Source organism: Vipera ursinii (genome assembly GCF_947247035.1).
Source record: "Vipera ursinii genome assembly, chromosome: 5".
In the NCBI taxonomy this organism is placed as follows: Eukaryota; Metazoa; Chordata; class Lepidosauria; order Squamata; family Viperidae; genus Vipera; species Vipera ursinii.
The window spans coordinates 54,067,045-54,086,875 of NC_139518.1; the positions used below are offsets into that span (position 1 = coordinate 54,067,045).

Consider the following 19,831-nt stretch of genomic DNA (forward strand, 5'->3'; position numbering starts at 1 on the left):
CAATGGAGTGTATGTCTAAATATGCCTATGATTACAGAGAACTGAAAGCGGGTATTGGTATGCATTTATAGTACATCACTCCTATATCAGAAAGCTTGTTGCAAATTAATTAACATGGCCAATCAAAAACATGGTAATTTAAAAAATTGTGTTACCAGCTATTATAAAGTGCAATCATTAAATGCTGGGTTCCTTCCAGAGATTTTAAAATAATTTCTCCTTACCAGGTTACATCTTTTTTCTTTGCTAAGCAATACTACAATCTTATTTATTCTTTTATTTATAAGATTCCTCATTTTCATACAAGATTTTATGGGAGCTAGGAAAGCACTGTTTCTTCCATTTCCCCCCCCCCCCACACACACACAACAATCCTCAGGGGTAGGTTGGGTTAAACAGTAGTATTGGCTCAAAACCCCACATAGACAGCTTTGGAGAACACAAGTGTGCACTGGATGATTGTGAATTTAAATGCTTTGTTGCAAGTTGTTCTATTTTTTTTTAATCCCATTTATATCCCGCCCTTCTCCAAAGACTCAGGGCGGCTTACAATCTAAAGCACAAATCAATGTGCTTAGCAATAGCCTTCATTCTATGTATATGCCTGCTTATTAGGGCTTTTGCGCGCCCCCCCCCCAGCGGCATTATTACAAAGTCAGCTTATTGCCCCCAACAATCTGGGTCCTCATTTTACCTACCTCGGAAGGATGGAAGGCTGAGTCAACCTTGAGCCTGGTGGGACTCGAACCTGCACTAATTGCAGGCAGCTGGTGTTACTTAAGGAGGCATTAGCCCACTGCTCCACCAAGGCTCTATTACTTTGCTGAAAAAATTACAATCACATAGTAATCACTAGAAAACATATATTTGACATGTTTAACAGCAAATGTCCTTAAAATTATAAAGGGACTGACATTTCTCTCTTCCAAATCCTTTGAGAGAAGAGAGTTCTGTGACACATCAATTTGCCATGTGTAACAAGATCACTTTATGCTGGCAATGATATTCAGTATATGTATCTAGGGAACGGTACATAATAGATAGTTTTCTTCATTTAAGGAACTTTATAGATAAATAATAATATCTAAGAGGCTGCCTTAAAGAAGAGAGATCAACCTCTTTTCCAAAACACCTGAAGGCAGGACAAGAAACAATGCATGGAAACTAATCAAGAAGAGAAGCAACCTAGAACTAAGGAGAAATTTCCTGACAGAACAATTTTAATCAATAGAAAAACTTGCTCCAGAAGTTGTACGTGCTACAACACTGGAGGTTTTTAAGAAGAGAGTGGACAACCATTTGTCTGAAATGGTATAGGGTTTCTTGTTTGAGCCAGGAGGTTGCACTAGAACACCTCCAAGGTCTCTTCCAACTCTATAAATTCTGTTATATGTTAGCAAATATTTTTCTTCCCCCCCAAAAATACTTTTTATTCTAATATGACGGTCTCTAAAATACTCCCAGCATCAGCAATGGATATTGTATAGTATTGTAACAGCCAGATTAAATGTACACAAGGTTGAAAGTTAGGCTGTATTAGTAGGATCACTGGCTGTAAGGTTCATTTGGGCTTTTGACTCCAGTCTTCTGAGACAGGCATTCTTGAAAGAGAGCTCCAGAATGGGAAGGAAACTATTGGAGAGGGGAATATCCAAAATGTAATCAAAAACCTTAATTCCATTTGTATCTTAAAACCGTCCCACACCATGATAAGGTAAAGGTTCCCCTGCACATGCGTGCTAGTCGTTTCCAACTCTAGGGGCCGGTGCTCATCTCCGTTTCAAAGCCGAAGAGCCAGTGCTTGTCCGAGGACGTCTCCGTGGTCATGTGGCCGGCATGACTAGATGCCAAAGGCGCACGGAACGCTGTTACCTTCCCACCGTAGTGGTCCCTATTTTTCTACTTGCATTTTTACATGCTTTCGAACTGCTAGGTTGGCAGAAGCTGGGACGAGTAACAGGCGCTCACTCTGTTACGCGGCACTCGGGATTCGACCCGCCAAACTGCCGACCTTCTGATCGACAAGCTCAGTGTCCTAACCCACTGAGCCACCATGATATGCTACCCTTTTAAGGCATGACCCATGCCATGAGCCCCAGGTTTATATGCAGTCCCAGACCTTTAGGTACAGCCTTCTGACCCTTTGAAACCTTGGCTGGAAAATACTAAATATATTTAATTAATTTCATTAATTTCAATTGCACATAGTCTATCTTTCTGTCCTAATCTGCTAACCTTTTGGGGTACAATCTCCACATATTACATATCAGGTCTATGTATAGCTAAAGTAACTCAAGTGACCCTTGGCTTTATAGCTCTCCTCACTGACCCATTCAAGGACAGCAGTGAGAGGGCAACAAAAGTTGTGGTGAAAAGAAATGGGAAATGTCATAAAACTGATCACTGCTGCCATGTTCCATGGGTACTCCATAGTTGTGCCAACCTGCCAGTTTTCTTCTTAGGGATTCTTGGAATAATGAGAGAGAATAATAAAAGCAACATGCTGACCGAGAAGGTAGTCCTACAGTTTTAAGTACTGCAGAAATCTCTGTTAACTATCTGACATTTAAATAATATGCCTACAGTATTATTTATAAATAGTTAATAGGTCATACTAAATTAAGTATGCAAAGGTACAGAGAAAATCTACGTAGAATATCAACACATCAAAATTAAATGGAAGGATATTTTGGCCTCTCCATGTCACGTCTATATTGACTAAGAGTGACTGACAAACCACAGAAAGTCTTAATTGTTGTGGAGAGGAGGTGATCAACTGCCCCACTGAGTCACAGGATGTGTCTGGGCACTATAGTAGCTCCCCTTTTACAAAAAGGTATCTCGCTATTAATTTGAGGGATTTTAATTGGAAGACTCCCATTCTTTTTAAACTATGCACTAATTGTGTGGTTACTGATCAGAAGACAAATGAAATGGATATTGCATGTACCATTGATAACAAAAAAACCCCAAACCATAGGAATGAAGGATATCCTTCTTTTTCAAGGTATACAAAGGTATAAAGGTATGAAGAACTTACCTCCATTTTGACATTGATATTGATATTAATACTGATAAAGCATTTTGTTGGTATGAGATTTTCAGCAGAGGCCTATTGTGATGTTTTGTCTCTTTATACCAGTATATATAGTTAATGTTCTATTTTATTCTAAGATCATGTAAATTAATCAATTGCAAATGATATGTACATATAGATAAGACTAACTGAATAATTAATGTTATTATTGAGATGGTGTTCACGTAAATTCTTCCTTTTACTATTCTTAGTTTTCTTTTTACTTTTGAAAATTTATAAGAAAAGCTGATAATGTTTAATTTCTTTCAAGTATGCTTAGGGCTGCATCTTGTTAAAAATACTAGCCAATATCAACATGGTATAACTCTGAGACAAACAAGAAAAAAAAGGGCTTTGCAGTTAAACTAAACCACTATGTATCGCTGTTTTCTCTATGCTATACATGTAATTTGGAGAAATATTAATTTATAACTAAAAATCTCCCCATATCCAGCATTTTCTAATTGTTCCCAAATTAAACGAACAAGTCTGGATTTCAAACCAGTTCAGGGTCTATCCCAAGTTCAAAACAACTAAACAGCATGCAGTGATGGAGACAAAAACAAAGAGTTACAAAGGCTACTACAGTCTACACTCGGACAAGACACCAAGACACACAATGCCACTCCTACCTGGAACATGGAAATGTTTAGGGGCCTGAGCGTAAGTTGGTGTTAGAGGGCGACTGTCGGGCCGATAAGGGGCCGGGGAATTCCGACCGCTGGACGGCTCATTGCCTCCAATGAGGAGAATGGAAAAACAAACAAACAAACAAAACAAAGAGAGCAGTAAAGAAGCAGGCATAAGTAAAAACCCAACCAAAAGTCAATGGCAAAGGGAAAACCAGAGAAGGAAAAACAAACAAAAATATATACAGGAGAGTTAAGAAATGTGGCTAGTATTGTAAGGCACTGCTATTATATATTAAAGGAGTCATTCGCTTTAGGTTGAAATTTGGCAGCTTGCATTATATCATTCATTCATTCATTCACTCATTCATATCAATAGCATGCATAAGAATACCATGCATTTAAATTACACAGATGAGATGTGAAAAGGAATGGAAAAAGACAATTGGAATTACTGGATTTAAATGTTTCAGTATACAAGTAACAACATTTGGCAAAATTATTGCTAGGCAAAATGCAAATCAAGTTGGTGTCCAAGTTAATTCTCATGCAAAAGAAGCTCCCATACTTAAAATGATCACACATGAAAAATGAGCAAAGAGACTACAAGTTATTCCAGTTAATGTCTGGTGCAGTTGTTCATTCCTTATTAATTGAAACCACATTACTCCTCATTGGAGATACATTTTGTTCAACTGGAGAATCATCTCCAGATAAGCTTCTGGGGAAGCAAGGCTGGCCCAAACATTTTCTTGCCTGAGACAGAAGAATAAATGCTGTGAAACTTTCTGCTCCTTCCCCATGTCAAGGCAGGACATATACGAATAGTACTTAAAGTGGAAAATACTTTTTATTAGAGGGACATCCATAATGATAAGAGATGCCTCCATTTTGTTGGAAATATCAGTATCATCTGTATCTACATTTATGGCTATATAAGTGTTACCCTGTTTAAGGCAGCCAAATCAGATCTTGGGATAGATTCCTATTCTGCCAAACGGTAAGGTCAGCTCTAAAAAATCATGGAAGAAACAACACTGATGAAGTTTTTAAGTAGCAGCTTCTAAAGCTTTGGGAAAAAAACACATAACTAGCTTTTCTCTCCTATCAACTACATGGCTGATTCTAGTGATGCACTTATCCATTTCCAAAATATAGGTACAAAATGATGAACAAGTAATATCTTCTTTGACTCCAAGCATGTTTAGGTTTCATGCGGCTACATGAAAGAGTTCCTTCTCTTCAGGCAGATTACTGCAAAATAGCAAAGTCCCCCAACTTCTGGCTTGCAATGCAACAGGATTGCGCAGACATTTATTTATTTAAAATATTTATATAGCTCCCCATCTTGTACCAAACCCTGGGCAGCTCACCACCACTAGTTAAAATAACATACGTGTGCAATAAAAATGTTAAAACCATAAATATCAAAATTTGGCACCACAACTAAACTTTTATATGCAGTCCACCACAAAGTCTTCTTGTAAATCTCACCCTATCCAAAGACCTGGGGGGAAAGCCAGGTTTTAGGTGCTTTTAGGAAGGCTAAAAGGGTGGAGGCCTGCCAAACCTCAATGAGAAGGGTGTTCTATAGGACAGGGGCTATAGAACATTTCATTAAAAAAGACACATTTCCTAGGTCCACAAAATGGCAACATTTAAGGGTAGGACTAGGAGCATGTCCACCCTATCCAAACTGATAGGGTAGGCAAATGTCCTTGGGGAGAGGATGTCTTATAGTTAACCTGATCCTATATCTTTTAGGATTTTAATGGAAAGAACCAGCACTGGGAAAGGAAACAGCTCATGCAACAGGGGTGTAACGTGGCTAAACCTAACATCACTGCATGCACCCCCACATTCTGGATCAGGTGTAACTTCCAGGGGAACTTCAAGAGCAGCCACATGTAGAGCATACTGCTGTAATCCAAACAGGAAGTGATCAAATCATGAGTGACCATAAGCAAGGCCTAACAATACAAAAAGGGATGTAATTGGTGCACTAGACAATTGTGCAAAGTCTCCTCCACCCAGCCATAGTTATCATGAGACTAAGAGGACTCACCTCAGCCCAGGGAAGTGCCACCTCAACCAAAGACAAAGATGAAATATCACCTGGGGAGCTGAAGACCCAGAGCTGCTCCCTCTTGCCAGGTTTGAGTTTTGACTCTGAGCTTCTTCTTAACAAGACTGTTACAGTCTGCAGGCACTTGGCCAATACCAGAAGAGCAAATAATCTCCCCAGCAGTTTTATATTAAAGAAGAGAGGCAAAAGACTTGAGCTCTAAGGCTTCCACAATGCAAGGACCTAGGGTGTTCACCTTTCCTCCCCACACCAACACCGATTGGAACATAAATGAAGGAGGAGAATCACTGTAACACAGTGTACCCACTCCCAACCCCTGAAGCCTAGATGATTGCCATTCTTGATGGTACTGAAAGTCACTGAGAGGTCCAGGAGTTGTTGCACCACCTTAACCTGAGCTCTCCAAAAATTATTGACAAGTATGACCAATGCCATTTCAGTGCCCTGGCCTGAATCCAGACCAAAATGAGTTCAGATAATGTGTTTCATCCAGGGCCCTTTGCACCTGTGCACCAACTACCACCTTAAAAACCATCACTAAAAGAGATGAAAATTGTCTAGCACCGTTGAGTTCAAGCATGCCCTCTTCAGAAGGGGTCACACGAACAGTCTCTTAAGGCAGGCAGTACCATTCCCTCTCACAAAGATGCACTAACCACTGCTTGAACCCAACTGCATGTCAGCTCTTAGGAGGCCTTAATCAATCACGAGTGGCATTGGTCCAGAACACAGGGAGCCAAGCTCACAGCCACAAGACCTCTGTCCACTTCCTCAGATTCAACTTGCTCAAACTCTTCCCAGATCACAAGGTATGCAAAGTGTCTTGCTTTCCCTACCAAAATCCAACTCACAGTGAAGATGAGCAACTTTGTCTGTTAGATGCCAAGAATATTTTTCACAGCAGCACTTCAGGGACTCCCACAGCTCTTCTTTACCCAGGAGGACTTGGTCACCTGAAACAGAACTGCTCAGCAGTTATCTGCAGATGCAATAAGGATGAAGATATACTTCGCTACCCTTATTGCCACAAGGTAAGTCCTAATACAGGATATCACCTGCGCTCGGCCTCACTCTGTCTTCCTCCAGCAGCCCTCTAGGCATCTCTTATGTTGCTTTATTTTTTGGAGCTACTTAGTAAACTATGATGTCATATCAAATCCACATACACAGACATCCACATAGGTGCAATTAAATCCACGGTCTTGTTACCTGCTCATTCCAAGCTGCAACCAGGGCCTCTGCCAAGCCATGTGTCAGAATTTCTTGAAAAATCCCAAGCTCATACTGGGTCCATCAGGCACTGGGGTAAGCCAATTGAATAGGCTCCATCCCCCTGTGGTGGTAGGATAGCTATGGAGAATTCTAGGATTAGAGAGAGTGATCTGTCCATGGCAAGGGAATGATTTTAATGTCTCCCAAATCCAGATCACAATGCCACTGCCCTGAGGCAAACACCAAATCTAATGTGTAACCCCCTGCATGAATAGAACCATCAACAAGTTGGACCAGATCCGTGATTATCGTAGAACTCTTGTATTACTTCAGACCACAGAGAAAGCAAGTTGAAGTCCCGCCGGGACCATATGCCTGGGGAACTCCAGTTGACCCATATTCATAGAATATACTCATGGAGTATTCTGTCTCTGTTCACTTGCTTTTGTGATTTTTTTTAAAAATCTGCATATAAAAAAATCTAATATTTGATTTGTTTGTTTGTTTATTCATTCACTTTATGTTAATAACTCTAGGTGACTAACAATGGTGGAGCAGTGGGCTAATGCCTCCTTAAGTAACACCAGCTGCCTGCAATTAGTGCAGGTTCGCATCCCACCAGGCTCAAGGTTGACTCAGCCTTCCATCCTTCCGAGGTAGGTAAAATGAGGACCCAGATTGTTGGGGGCAATAAGCTGACTTTGTAATAATGCTGCTTGGGGGGTGGGGCGAAAGCCCTAATAAGCAGGCATATACATAGAATGAAGGCTACTGCTAAGCTTGTAAGCTGCCCTGAGTCTTCGGAGAAGGGCGGGATATAAATGGAATTAAAATAAAAAAATAAAAAAAATGTTAAAAATACTAAAAACAGAAAGAAAAAAGCAGAAACAACAGAAATTAAATGACAACTGGAGTACCTCTTTGGATTTTCCTAATACCCTCTATTACCAACTAGCTTAAAAAACTGAGCTGTGGATAAAAGATAAATATAACTTTAATTTGCATTGTTCTAGTTAATAGACAAAAACCTGACTTAATCATTTATCTCCACTGGTGGTATGTTGCTTTTAATAACACTGTCAAGCATTGAATGGTAGAATGTAAGTATCTGTACTAAAAATTAAAATTAAGATCAGCTCAATTGTGTATTGTAAGGTCTTTTGGGTGTAATGCACAAGTTGCTATCATGGAAGCAACAAGCTCTTTCAGTTCTTCATGTTTAGCAAATATTTCAGAATTAGTTTCTTTTCCTCTATTTACCTAGGGAAAAATAAGTTGTTCCAGTCCTTGATGACCACCAGCCAGAACTTGCTTTGACTTGACTCTGCAGCATGGCTTGTAAGAATCACAATTGCATTAAATAATTCTCTTGATGTGCCTGCCAAGCTCATCCCACCTACATCTTTACTGCATTCTTGTTTCCAGCACTAAAAACAAAACTATCCAGGATGGTTCAGGCATCTCAAGTGCATATGAGTTTCCCAAGGTTAGAAATCATGAAGCTTGGACTTATTTGATACATTTGGTTTCCTTCAAGATGATATTCTTCTACAAAAGGTTGAGTTTGATGGGGCAGGGGACTAATATTTCTCATTCTTTAAATACACTTAGAAAAACTGCATAATCTAAATATTACACCTGTGATATGTCCCACAGCTATGCTAAAATAATCTTGGTTTCAAGTTCACAATGTAAATGACACAGTATAGATTAGAATAGATTCTAATCTATACTAATCTAATCTATTAGAATAGATTCTAATATACATCACCACTATTATGATGATCTGTCCAGGAAGCACACAATTATTTCCTTAATTAGAACAGCACACTGCATGTTTTGGAATATTGTACTTCAATTTAAAATATGTAGAGTAAGATGCAAATGAAGGGATAAGCTAACACGAAAAGCAGTAAATGAAAACAGAAGGTCCAAAGCAGAACTTCTAAAACAAGAGAAACAAAGTATCATTAAGTGTTTGGTAATTAAGTAGTAACAATATTTTCTATTATAACATCATGACCTGCAGGGAAATCATTTGGAGACATCTATTTCTTAGAGAATCTCATAGATCCACAGCTGTTTAGTATTAGAATCACTGATCCTATGTTTTTTGGGACCAATTCAGTGGTAAGTGTTCCTAATTTGAAACTGGGTTGAGCTGGTTGAAAAGAATTCCTAGAAGGAAAAACTCCTTATATTTTGAGATACGCAATATAAGTATTATGAAACTACTTAGCGTAATTGCAAAATTAATGCTAGGTTCCTAACCATCACTACTAACAATGCGCAAAAGCAAGCTTCCAAGCAGCCCAGGTTGAAGCTGCCAGTAAGTATGGACAGAGAAATGGGAAAAAAGTAACAGTCACTGATGTTCACATACATTCTCACAATTATTTGAAGTAACTATGACATACGAGGGCAATTCGGAAATAAACCTCCATTTGGTTATCAACGACAGACACTCGCAGATATAGAACTTTTATTATATACATTATAAAACTACAACATTACATTACTTTTCAACATAATCGCCACTCAAATTGAGGCATTTGTCTCTTTGAAATTCCTTAGTAGTCACTCGGCGCCAAATCTGGGAGGTGGGTGATCAAAAACATCCGAACAGAACTGTTTCAAAAGTTCTTGGGTGCATCTAGAGGTTTCTGGGCAAGCATTATCATGAACCAACACCACACTGGAAGTGGTGCCATAGAAAATCCCGCCAAATGTAAACATGCCAAAGGAGTATTGCTAGTGAAGTTCATGGAGCATGGTTTAACCATCAATTCAGAAGTCTACTGTGAAACGTTACGAAAACTCAGATGAGCCATCAATAACAAGCTTTGGGGCATGCTGACCTCTGGTGTGGTGTTGGTTCACGATTATGCTCGGCTGAAGCAATTCTGTTGGGATGTTTTTGATCACTCCCCCCCCATAGCCCAGATTTGGTGCCATGTGACAACCACTAAGGAATTTCAAACCTTGTAAGACATTGTGACAAGTGCCTCAATTTGAATAGCAATTATGTCAAAGAATAATGTAATGCTATATTTGGTTAATGTGCATAATAAAAGTTCTGTATCTGTGAATGTCTGTCATTGATGACCAAATGGAGGTTTATTTCCGAACTGTCCTCGTACGTAATACAGTCAATAATTTTCCATCAGATTTTTTACATCAGTGAATTGGGAAGGGAGTAATCTTCCAAAATACACAAGTAGTTTTAGAAGGTATGTTCCACTAATGGAGATCTTTCATTGATGAAAGACTCCCAGTTTAATTCCACTTAATTCACTAGGATGCATACATTTTCCTCCCCATACCCTGAATTTGAAATATCAACCCAAACCACAAATTCAGTCTTCCAGATAGATTTACTTTTCAGAAAATGGTAACTATGAGTTGAACTTGAAGCTTTGCCATGGCAGATTTAAAAGAGCCAATAGGAAGAATGCCTTAAAAAGCATGAAATAAACATGGAAATGTAAAAGTAGAATTTATGCATCAAGTGCATGCAAATATGAGCTGTGCCTCTGTTTTTAAGGGACCTCATGAGTGAAACAAAGTGAGAATAAGGTTGCAATTGTATTTTATATTACCATAATTAGGAGATTGAGATCTATGTATACTGACATATTTATTGCTTCATTTGCTTTTAGAAGGTTAAGGATGCATAATTAGGCCTGCATTTAAAACTTGTTTCGCTTTTATTAATTAAGCCAATTCTACTGTTTAACCATTACTGAGAAAGTAATGCTGAATATAGGGACTAGGTGATGTAACAGTTATTAAGGAAAACTAGGTTTATGTATAGGAAGCTCAAAGTGGTGGATGGAGCAAACAATTGGAAAAGAATCAGAGAATTCTCAAAATGTAGGTGTTAAATAAGTTAAAATATATCAGTCTCAGATGATGAAATGTTGTGTCAACTGACCTACACATCACTGTGTGAAAGGTCATGGTTTTGTGTTAGAACACATATTTTCCATAAACAAGCTCACAGATTTCCTTGTAAGTACAGCTAAAAAAATCCCCTCTTTTCTGAAATGCTAGAGAATCACTGACAATTGTTGTCGACAAAATGTAAAGCATCTTTCTACATTATAGATTAAAATTTGCAATATAAGCATGCTCCATTATTGAAATGGCAAATGTATGGGATGAAAGGACACATTTAAACGTAGCATTCATCTCAAAATTTTAAAATAACATTTTTGGAGACTTAACAGGAAACTGTTCTTGCATATATGCATACATATATATCTATGTAAATCTATATTGGAAGCTGGTATATATGCAAGATACCCGTTAAATTCATGCATAACTAGTATGTGGTCTGGGACTTTTAAGATTAGGAAAATGTGAATCATATCAGTGTGTTTGAAAACAGAGATGAATTTTCTACAATAGTTTCCAAATTAATGTCAAAAAATGATAAATATCTCAGTTCTCAAGCAGCCACATTTTCTTAAGAAATCTTTACCACTTCATCTATGGAGGACCCTTAGAAAGGACATACTTTCTCAAAGAAAAGAAGATATGCCAGGTCTACCATAATCGTTATGACAAAAATCTGAGCATGCTAGGACCACGGAGTGGACAGCCATCTTATGGAGATGTGGTTTATTAGCTTCCCTAGAATGCTAATAAATCTCCAGTCATTTGGACACTAGTTTGAATGGTCTGTCTTCTTACCTTTAACATAGGGAATGAAGTGGTGTCGGAAAGGGGAGTAGGGGCGGGAATCATTGTGTGTAGAGATTGGGTTATTAGTGCGTAGGAGGGCTAACCGCTGCACACCGTTAGACAGCAGCTCTGTGGCAGCAAGGATTCGTGAAGCAGGACAAAGCAGAAACAAAGAAAAGAGAAGACCAAATAAGACAGAAGCAGGAAAAGTGGATAGAGGCTGAGGGAGACACAGGGACAAGCTCTCATAAGTAGGAATCTGAGGACTACACAAAGGAAATGAAAGAGGTTTCTTACTGCAGGAAAAATTCATAGGAAGAAATGTGGAAAAATCAGGTTTACATTGAATATACCTTCGCTTCAACTTAAATCCATATTTCCTTATATACAAACAAACATGGCTGAATTGGCATTCATGCAACTCTCATTTTTAACTTATTTTCTAAGGAACAATTATCTGAGGAAGGATTGGGCCAAACAATTACAAATGAAGGCTTAGGCTGTTTGTTATAGGTTGTGCTAATAGAAGAAAAGCTATAGTTGCTTGGCAAATATGTGGCCATATATGTCAAACAAATAATTTCCACAATAACAAAATGTCCTTCGAATGAAAATGTTTAATATAATATAAGCACTAGAGAAGAATCATATTAAAAATAGAATATAAGTTCTAATCACTATAACCTTTTACTTGGTTTACCAGAAGTAAACTTTCAGGAAATAAATCAGTATGAAACTGTAGAGTTCAGAGGCTTACAAAAGGATGAATATAGATATTTTAGGTAGGTAGGCATTCTTAAAGATAAGTTTTCTTTCTACTGAAATCTGAATTTACTTTTATTCACCAAAGATAAGATCTAAAAATAATAAAATCTGAGGCTGTAAAAACTGTTGATGGTATCAATTGACTTCCTATAATATCATCACAATTTTAAAATCTCTCAAAAAGTATTAACTTTATATTGTTATGTTAGTTTTAAAGATCAAGTAAAATTTCAAATGGCTATTTAATATTAACATACTGTATATTAACGAATTGCCAAATTAATATTGATGTAGAATATTTCTAAAGAAAAGCCCATGTGTAACAGAAAATAACTACTTGAATTACAGTGGCAATAGCTATATGACTTTGGCAGGTTGTGAAATCTAAACAAAATTGACTCTAATAATACTTGGATGCTGGATTGTTTAGGTAAATTGGGTAGTTGAAAAAAATATGACAGAAAAAGGCAAAGATAGGCAACTTTCCCACTTCATGGATTACTGCCTTGTCGTGGTGAAGGGGCTTGCGTAATTCAATGAAGCTATGAGCTATGCCGTGCAGGGCCACCCAAGACGGAAAGGTCATAGCAGAGAGTTCTGACAAAATGTGATCCACTGGAGAAGGAAATGGCAACCCACTCCAGTATCTTTGCCGTGAAAACCCTATGGACAGTTCCAAAAGGCAAAACGATATGACGCTGGAAGATGAGCCCCTCAGGTCAGAAGGCGTCCAATATGCTACTGGGGAAGAGCAGAGGGCTAGTACTAGTAGCGCCAGAAAGAATGAAGCCACTGGGCCAAAGCCAAAAGGACACTCAGCTGTGGATGTGTCTGGTGGTGAAAGGAAAGTCCGATAAGATTTTTTCTCCATAGGAACCTGGAATGTAAGATCCATGAATCAAGGAAAGCTGGACGTGGTCAAACAAGAGATGACAAGACTGAACATCGACATCTTAGGTATCAGCAAACTAAAATGGACAGGAATGGGTGAATTTAATTCAGATGACCATCAGGTATACTACTGCGGGCAAGAATCCCTCAGAAGAAATGGAGTAGCCTTCATAGTCAATAAAAGAGTAGGAAAAGGAATACTGGGATACAATCCTCAGAATGACAGAATGATCTCAGTTCAAATCCAAGGCAAACCATTCAATATCACAGTAGTCCAAGTCTATGCCCCAACCACCAGTGCTGAAGAGGATGAAACTGATTGGTTCTGTGAAGCCCTACAGCACCTTATAGAACTAACAAAAAAATGATGTCCTTATCATCATGGGGGATTGAAATGCTAAAGTAGGAAGCCAAAAGATAATCGGAATAACAGGCAAGTTTGGTCTTGGAGTACAAAATGAAGCAGGGCACAGGCTGATAGAATTTTGTCAAGAGAATACGATGGTCATAGCAAACACTCTTTTCCAACAACCCAAGAGACGGCTCTACACATGGACATCACCAGACGGTCAACACAGAAATCAGATTGACTATGTGCTCTGCAGCCAAAGATGGAGAAGCTCTATACAGTCAGCAAAAACAAGACCAGGAGCTGACTGTGGCTCAGACCATGAGCTTCTCATTGCAAAGTTTATGCTTAAACTGAAGAAAGTAGGGAAATGCACTAGGCCACTCAGGTATGAATTAAATCATATCCCTGTTAAATATACAGTAGAGGTGACAAATAGATTTAAGGAATTAGATCTGATAGACAGAGTGCCTGAAGAACTATGGACAGAGGTTCGCAACATTGTACAATAGGTAGCAACGAAAACCATCCCAAAGAAAAAGCAAGAAAGCAAAATGGCTGTTTGAGGAAGCTTTGCAAATAGCTGAGGAAAGGAGGGAAGCGAAAGGCAAGGGAGAAAAAGAAAGATACGCCCAATTGAATGCAGAATTCCAGAGAATAGCTAGAAGAGATAAGAATGCCTTCTTAAATGAACAGTGCAAAGAAATAGAAGAAAACAATAGAATAGGGAGAACCAGAGATCTTTTCAAGAAAATTGGAGAGATGAAGGGAACGTTTAATGCAAAAATGGACATGATAAAGGACCAAAATGGCAGGGACCTAACAGAGGCAGAAGACATTAAGAAGAGGTGGCAAAATTACACAGAAGAACTATACAAGAATGAGCTTAATGTCCCTGATAATCACAATGAGGTGGTCACTGACCTCGAGCGAGACATCCTAGAATGTGAAGTGAAGTGGGACTTAGAAAAGTTGAGCAACAACAAAGCTAGTGGAGGTGACAGTATTCCAGCTGAGCTATTCAAAATCTTAAAAGACGATGCAGTAAAAGTGCTACACTCAATTTGACAGCAAATTTGGAAAACTCAACAGTGGCCACAGGATTGGAAAAGATCAGTTAACATTCCAATTCCAAAGAAAGGCAGTGCCAAAGAATGTTCAAACTATCGCACCATTGCACTCATTTCTCATGCTAGTAAAGTTATGCTTAAAATTCTACAAGCTAGACTCCAGCAGTATGTGATTCAAGAACTACCAGAAGTACAGGCAGGATTTCAAAGAGGCAGAGGAACTAGAGATCAAATTGCTAACATACGCTGGATCATGGAGAAAGCTAGAGAGTTCCAGAAAAACATCTACTTCTGCTTCATTGACTATGCTAAAGCCTTTGATTGTGTGGATCACAGTCAAACTGTGGCAAGTTCTTAAAGAGATGGGCGTACCAGACCATCTTATTTGTCTCTTGAGAAACCTATATGTGGGCCAAGAAGCAACAGTGAGAACTGGACACGGAACCACTGATTGGTTCAAAATTGGGAGTCCGGCAAGGCTGTATACTGTCACCCTGCCTATTTAACTTATATGCAGAGCACATCATGAGAAAGGCAGGGCTAGATGAATCAAATGTTGGAATTAAGATTGCCAGAAGAAATATCAACAACCTAAGATATGCAGATGATACCACTCTAATGGCAGAAAGTGAAGAAGAACTAAAGAGCCTCTTGTTGCAGGTGCAGAAGGAGAGTGCAAAACTTGGGTTGAAACTTAACATTAAGAAAACCAAGATCATGGCATCCGGCCCTCTCAATTCCTGGCAAATAGATGGGGAAGAAATGGAGGTAGTGACAGATTTTATTTTCCTGGGCTCCAAGATCACTGCAGACGGGGACTGTAGCCAAGAAATTAAAAGACGCTTGCTCCTGGGGAGGAAAGCCATGGCAAATCTAGACAGTACACTAAAAAGCAGAGACATCACCCTGTCAACAAAAGTGCATATAGTCAAGGCTATGGTCTTCCCAGTTGCAATGTATGGCAGTGAAAGCTGGACCATAAGAAAGGCTGAGTGCCAAAGAACTGAAGCCTTTGAACTATGGTGCTGGAGAAGACTCCTGCGAGTCCCTTGGACTGCAAGGCAATCAAACCAGTCAGTCCTAGAGGAGATCAACCCTGACTGCTCTTTAGAAGGCCAGATCCTGAAGCTAAAACTCAAATACTTTGGCCACTGAATGAGAAGGAAGGACTCTCTGGAGAAGAGCCTAATGCTGGGAAAGATTGAGGACAATAGAAGAATGGGACGACAGAGAATGAGGTGGCTGGATGGAGTCACTGAAGCAGTAGGCGTGAGCTTAAATGGACTCCAGAAGATGGTAGAGGACAGGAAGGCCTGGAGGAACGTTGTCCATAGGGTCGCGATGGGTCAGACACGACTTCACAGCTAACAACAACAACAGGCAACTTTCATAACATTACTAAAATCACCAGAAACTGAGTTTGACTCATGAATTGCTTTACTTCTGTATGGACATCTAGCATTTCAGCTTTGAAAATGTTTCCCCTAACAACTTTTTTTAAAAAAATATTTCTTTCCTCTTTTTTAAAAAAATTCCATACTGTAACTTTCTTCCTCTAGAGTAGGGGTGTCAAAAAAGTCATGATACATCATGACACATCACGTGACATAGTGAGTTTGACACCTGTGCTCTAGAGTTTAATAAAGACTTTTAAAAAATGAATGGTTTTACATTTTATCATCAAATAATGAGAAGGTATATTAAGGAATATTCAAAAAAATCAGAAACTCTGTCTTTATTAAAAATGCCCATAACCTAAAATTCATAATTATTTGCTGTTGGTGAAAGAAACTAGAAAAATTTAATTTCCTATGTCCTCCTAATTAATTATTGGTCCAAATAATATAATCCATTTTAGGAAACTATTTAATTTCTAATTAGCTGATATTCCTATTCTCCTACAATAAATATCCACTTAACAAAGAGTGAGAAGAAAAAGGAAACACAGATTTATAATGAATAAATAGTTTTGCAATTGAAAGAAGTAGATCCCTTTCCTAGTAATTCCAAAAGATAAATAATGATAGTTTCTTAAATTTGGTTCTATGGTTGTATTATCCTTACCAGGTCTGTGGAAATGCTGTGGTGAACGTGACATGGTGGGAGTGTAGCTATGACGACTGTATACAGGGGAACCAATGGAACCCTGACTGGTTGACCGCTGTATCATTCGATCTCGAAAATCCTGATAACCCTGAAGAAAATATATATATATTATGTATTATAGCAGATGATCTGATAAAACTCCTTCTACTCATACCTTCCACTCATGTGTCAGGACCCACCTCAATCCACATCTTAGGAAATAAGAACTCTTGGATGCAAGTTTAGTCCAAAAGGAAAATGTTTACTAGGAAGGAATCGATTGTGGGAATACAAGACGGAATCTGAGAAAAGTTACATTTCAATCCTATATAAACCATTCCCATTGCAGTCCCTCCCCTCATCCATTTGGTCAGGCTTTCGTCAGTTGCTAGGTGTCAGGTCCTTTCATGGGAAAGGGAACTCTCCTTGGTTTTATGGTTATTGCTTCCCTTTTTCAGTTGTAAATGAAGACACAAACCAGATCTGTCTGTCCCCCTCCCTTCCCCCGTTAAAACATCCCCTGTTGTTTGAAAATCGCTTTAGTAACCATCCTCTCCCCCCCCTCGGAGAGATGGCAGAATCCCCAGTAATAGCACGTTGTTCTACCTATACAATTATGAAATGTGATATAAATGGATTCTGACATTCGGCTCTCCTTTCAGAAAAAAGATGAGTCCATCTGTGGGGAAAGAAAACATATAAATGTTAGCCTGGTTTGTTTGGATATTCTGTATGAAACCTCTTAAGCAACTTAGGTACTTTAACATGGAGTTTGTTAACCCACTCGTTTTCTGAGGAGGGGAGGTGTTTCCATGCCACTAAATATTGTATCGTTCCATGGTGTTTTCTGGAATCTAAGATTTCTTTCACTTCAAAATGTTGTTCTCCTTCCACCATGATGGGGGGTGGTGGTGGTGGGATTTTTTCTCGTAGTGGAGATTGTTGTTCTCTCTTTAATAGACTGCAGTGGAAGGTTGGGTGTATTCGTCTAAGATTTTTGGGTAGTTCTAATTCAACTGTTACTGGGTTTATGATTCTTTTAATTGGAAAGGGTCCAATATATTTTGGTCCTAGTTTTTTACAGGGTTGGAGTGATTTCAGATATTTTATGGATAAATATACCATCTCTCCTACCCTAAATGGTGTGGGATCGGTTCTTTTTTTGTCTGCCTGTGTCTTGTATGCTTTTCTGGCATCTTCCAACGCTTTCCTAACGATTGGCCATGTATTTTGTAATTGAGCAATCCATTCCTTCAGATCAGGGATAACCGGTTCTTTTGGGGTTAGTTCTGGTATTGGGTTGAAACTCTGGCCTGTAGCTACTTGAAAAGGAGTGTAACCTGTGCTTGAGTGGACTACATTATTATATGCTACTTCTGCAAAAGGCAGTAGGTCCGTCCAGTCGGACTGCTGAAAATTAATATAGCATCTCAGATATTGTTCAAGTATATTATTAAGTCTTTCAGAAGCTCCGTCTGTCTGAGGATGGTGACTAGATGACAGTCCTTGGGTGGTTCCTAAGAGGGATAAAAATTCTTTCCAAAATGCCGATGTAAATTGCACCCCTCTGTCAGATATGATGCGTTGTGGTACCCCGTGCAATCTGTAAATATGCTGTACAAAAAGTTTTGCTAATGCTTTTGCAGTCGGGATTTTTTGGCAAGGTATGAAGTGTACTTGCTTAGAGAACAGATCTGTGACAGTCCAGACTACGGTGTTTCCATTACTTTCTGGCAGTTCTACGATAAAATCCATGGCTATTTCTTTCCATGGGGCTGAGGGGTTTGCCACCGGTTGTAACAGGCCTGGCGGTTTCCCTTGCAGTCTTTTGGCCATCGCACAAATTTGACAGCTACCCACATAGCTTTCTATGTCCTTTTTCATAGATGGCCACCAAAATTGCCTTTTAGTTAAGTGTAAGGTTTTTACAAAGCCAAAGTGTCCTGCTGATTTTGTATCATGGCACAGTTGCATGAAATTGATTCTCTGTGTGGCAGGTATATATAGCTTCTCCCCCACCCACGGCAGTCCATCTTTAATTGTGCACACATGTTTATTTTTCTGGAACCATTCATCACTTTCCAAAGATTTCCTGAATTCTATTCCAGTTTGGCTATCTACCTTCGGCTTCATTTTTTCTTGTGCCCTGGTGGTGACTGGTGCTGCCAGTTGTTGTTCCGGTACAAGTGGTTTAAAGTCAGTAACTCTTGTGCTGTTATATTGGGGCATGCGGGATAATGCATCTGCCAGGAAGTTCTTTCCCCCTGGTAAGTGTTTGAGAGTGAAATTGAATCGGTGAAAATGTTGGGACCAGCGGGCTTGCTTAGGAGTGAGCTTCCTGGGCGTTTTTAGTGCTTCCAAATTTTTGTGGTCTGTCCAGACCTGGAAAGGTATTTTATTTCCTTCTAAAAATTGGCGCCATGTTAGTAATGCCCACCTCAACGAGAATGCCTCTTTTTCCCATATTGGCCAGCGTTGTTCTGTTTCTGTGAGTTTTCTGGATGTGTATGGGCATGGTTGCAATGTCCCCCCATCATTTTCTTGTAATAGTACGGCTCCTACCGCTACATCACTCGCATCTGCCTGTATTACAAAAGGTTTGTCGGGATCTGGGTGTTTTAGGACAGGTTCAGCAGAAAAAAGTCTCTTTAGCCTCTCAAATGCTGCTTGACATTCCATTGACCATTTCAGAGGCTGGCTGGGTTTCACGGGTGACCCCCCCTTCGTTTTCAACAAATTTGTGAGGGGCATGGCTATTTGGCCAAATGCGGGGATGAATTGGCGGTAGAAGTTTGCAAACCCCAGGAAACTTTGCAATTGCTTCCGTGTGCGGGGGGGTGCCCACTCTAGTACTGCCCTGACCTTCTCAGGGTCCATTTCGATGCCCTCTGGAGATATGCGATATCCCAGGCAGTCGATTATTTCCTGATGGAATTCACACTTCGATAATTTAGCATATAAGTGGGCAGCTCGCAACTTCTT

The 19,831-nt window shown here is 39.3% G+C and overlaps 1 protein-coding gene across 4 annotated transcripts in view; it reads right to left on the bottom strand.

The window, feature by feature from the left end:
- Positions 1–19,831, bottom strand: part of ABLIM1 (actin binding LIM protein 1) — a 210,153-nt gene that overhangs the window by 22,139 nt on the left and 168,183 nt on the right. For 3 of the 4 annotated variants that reach the window (XM_083364404.1, XM_083364405.1, XM_083364403.1), the window contains exon 13: positions 16,829–16,958. In XM_083364404.1, coding sequence (XP_083220530.1) covers positions 16,829–16,958 — 130 coding nt within the window. Of the gene's footprint in view, positions 1–3,708; positions 3,814–16,828; positions 16,959–19,831 lie in introns of all 4 variants that reach the window. The other variant, XM_083364406.1, reaches the window with a different exon arrangement.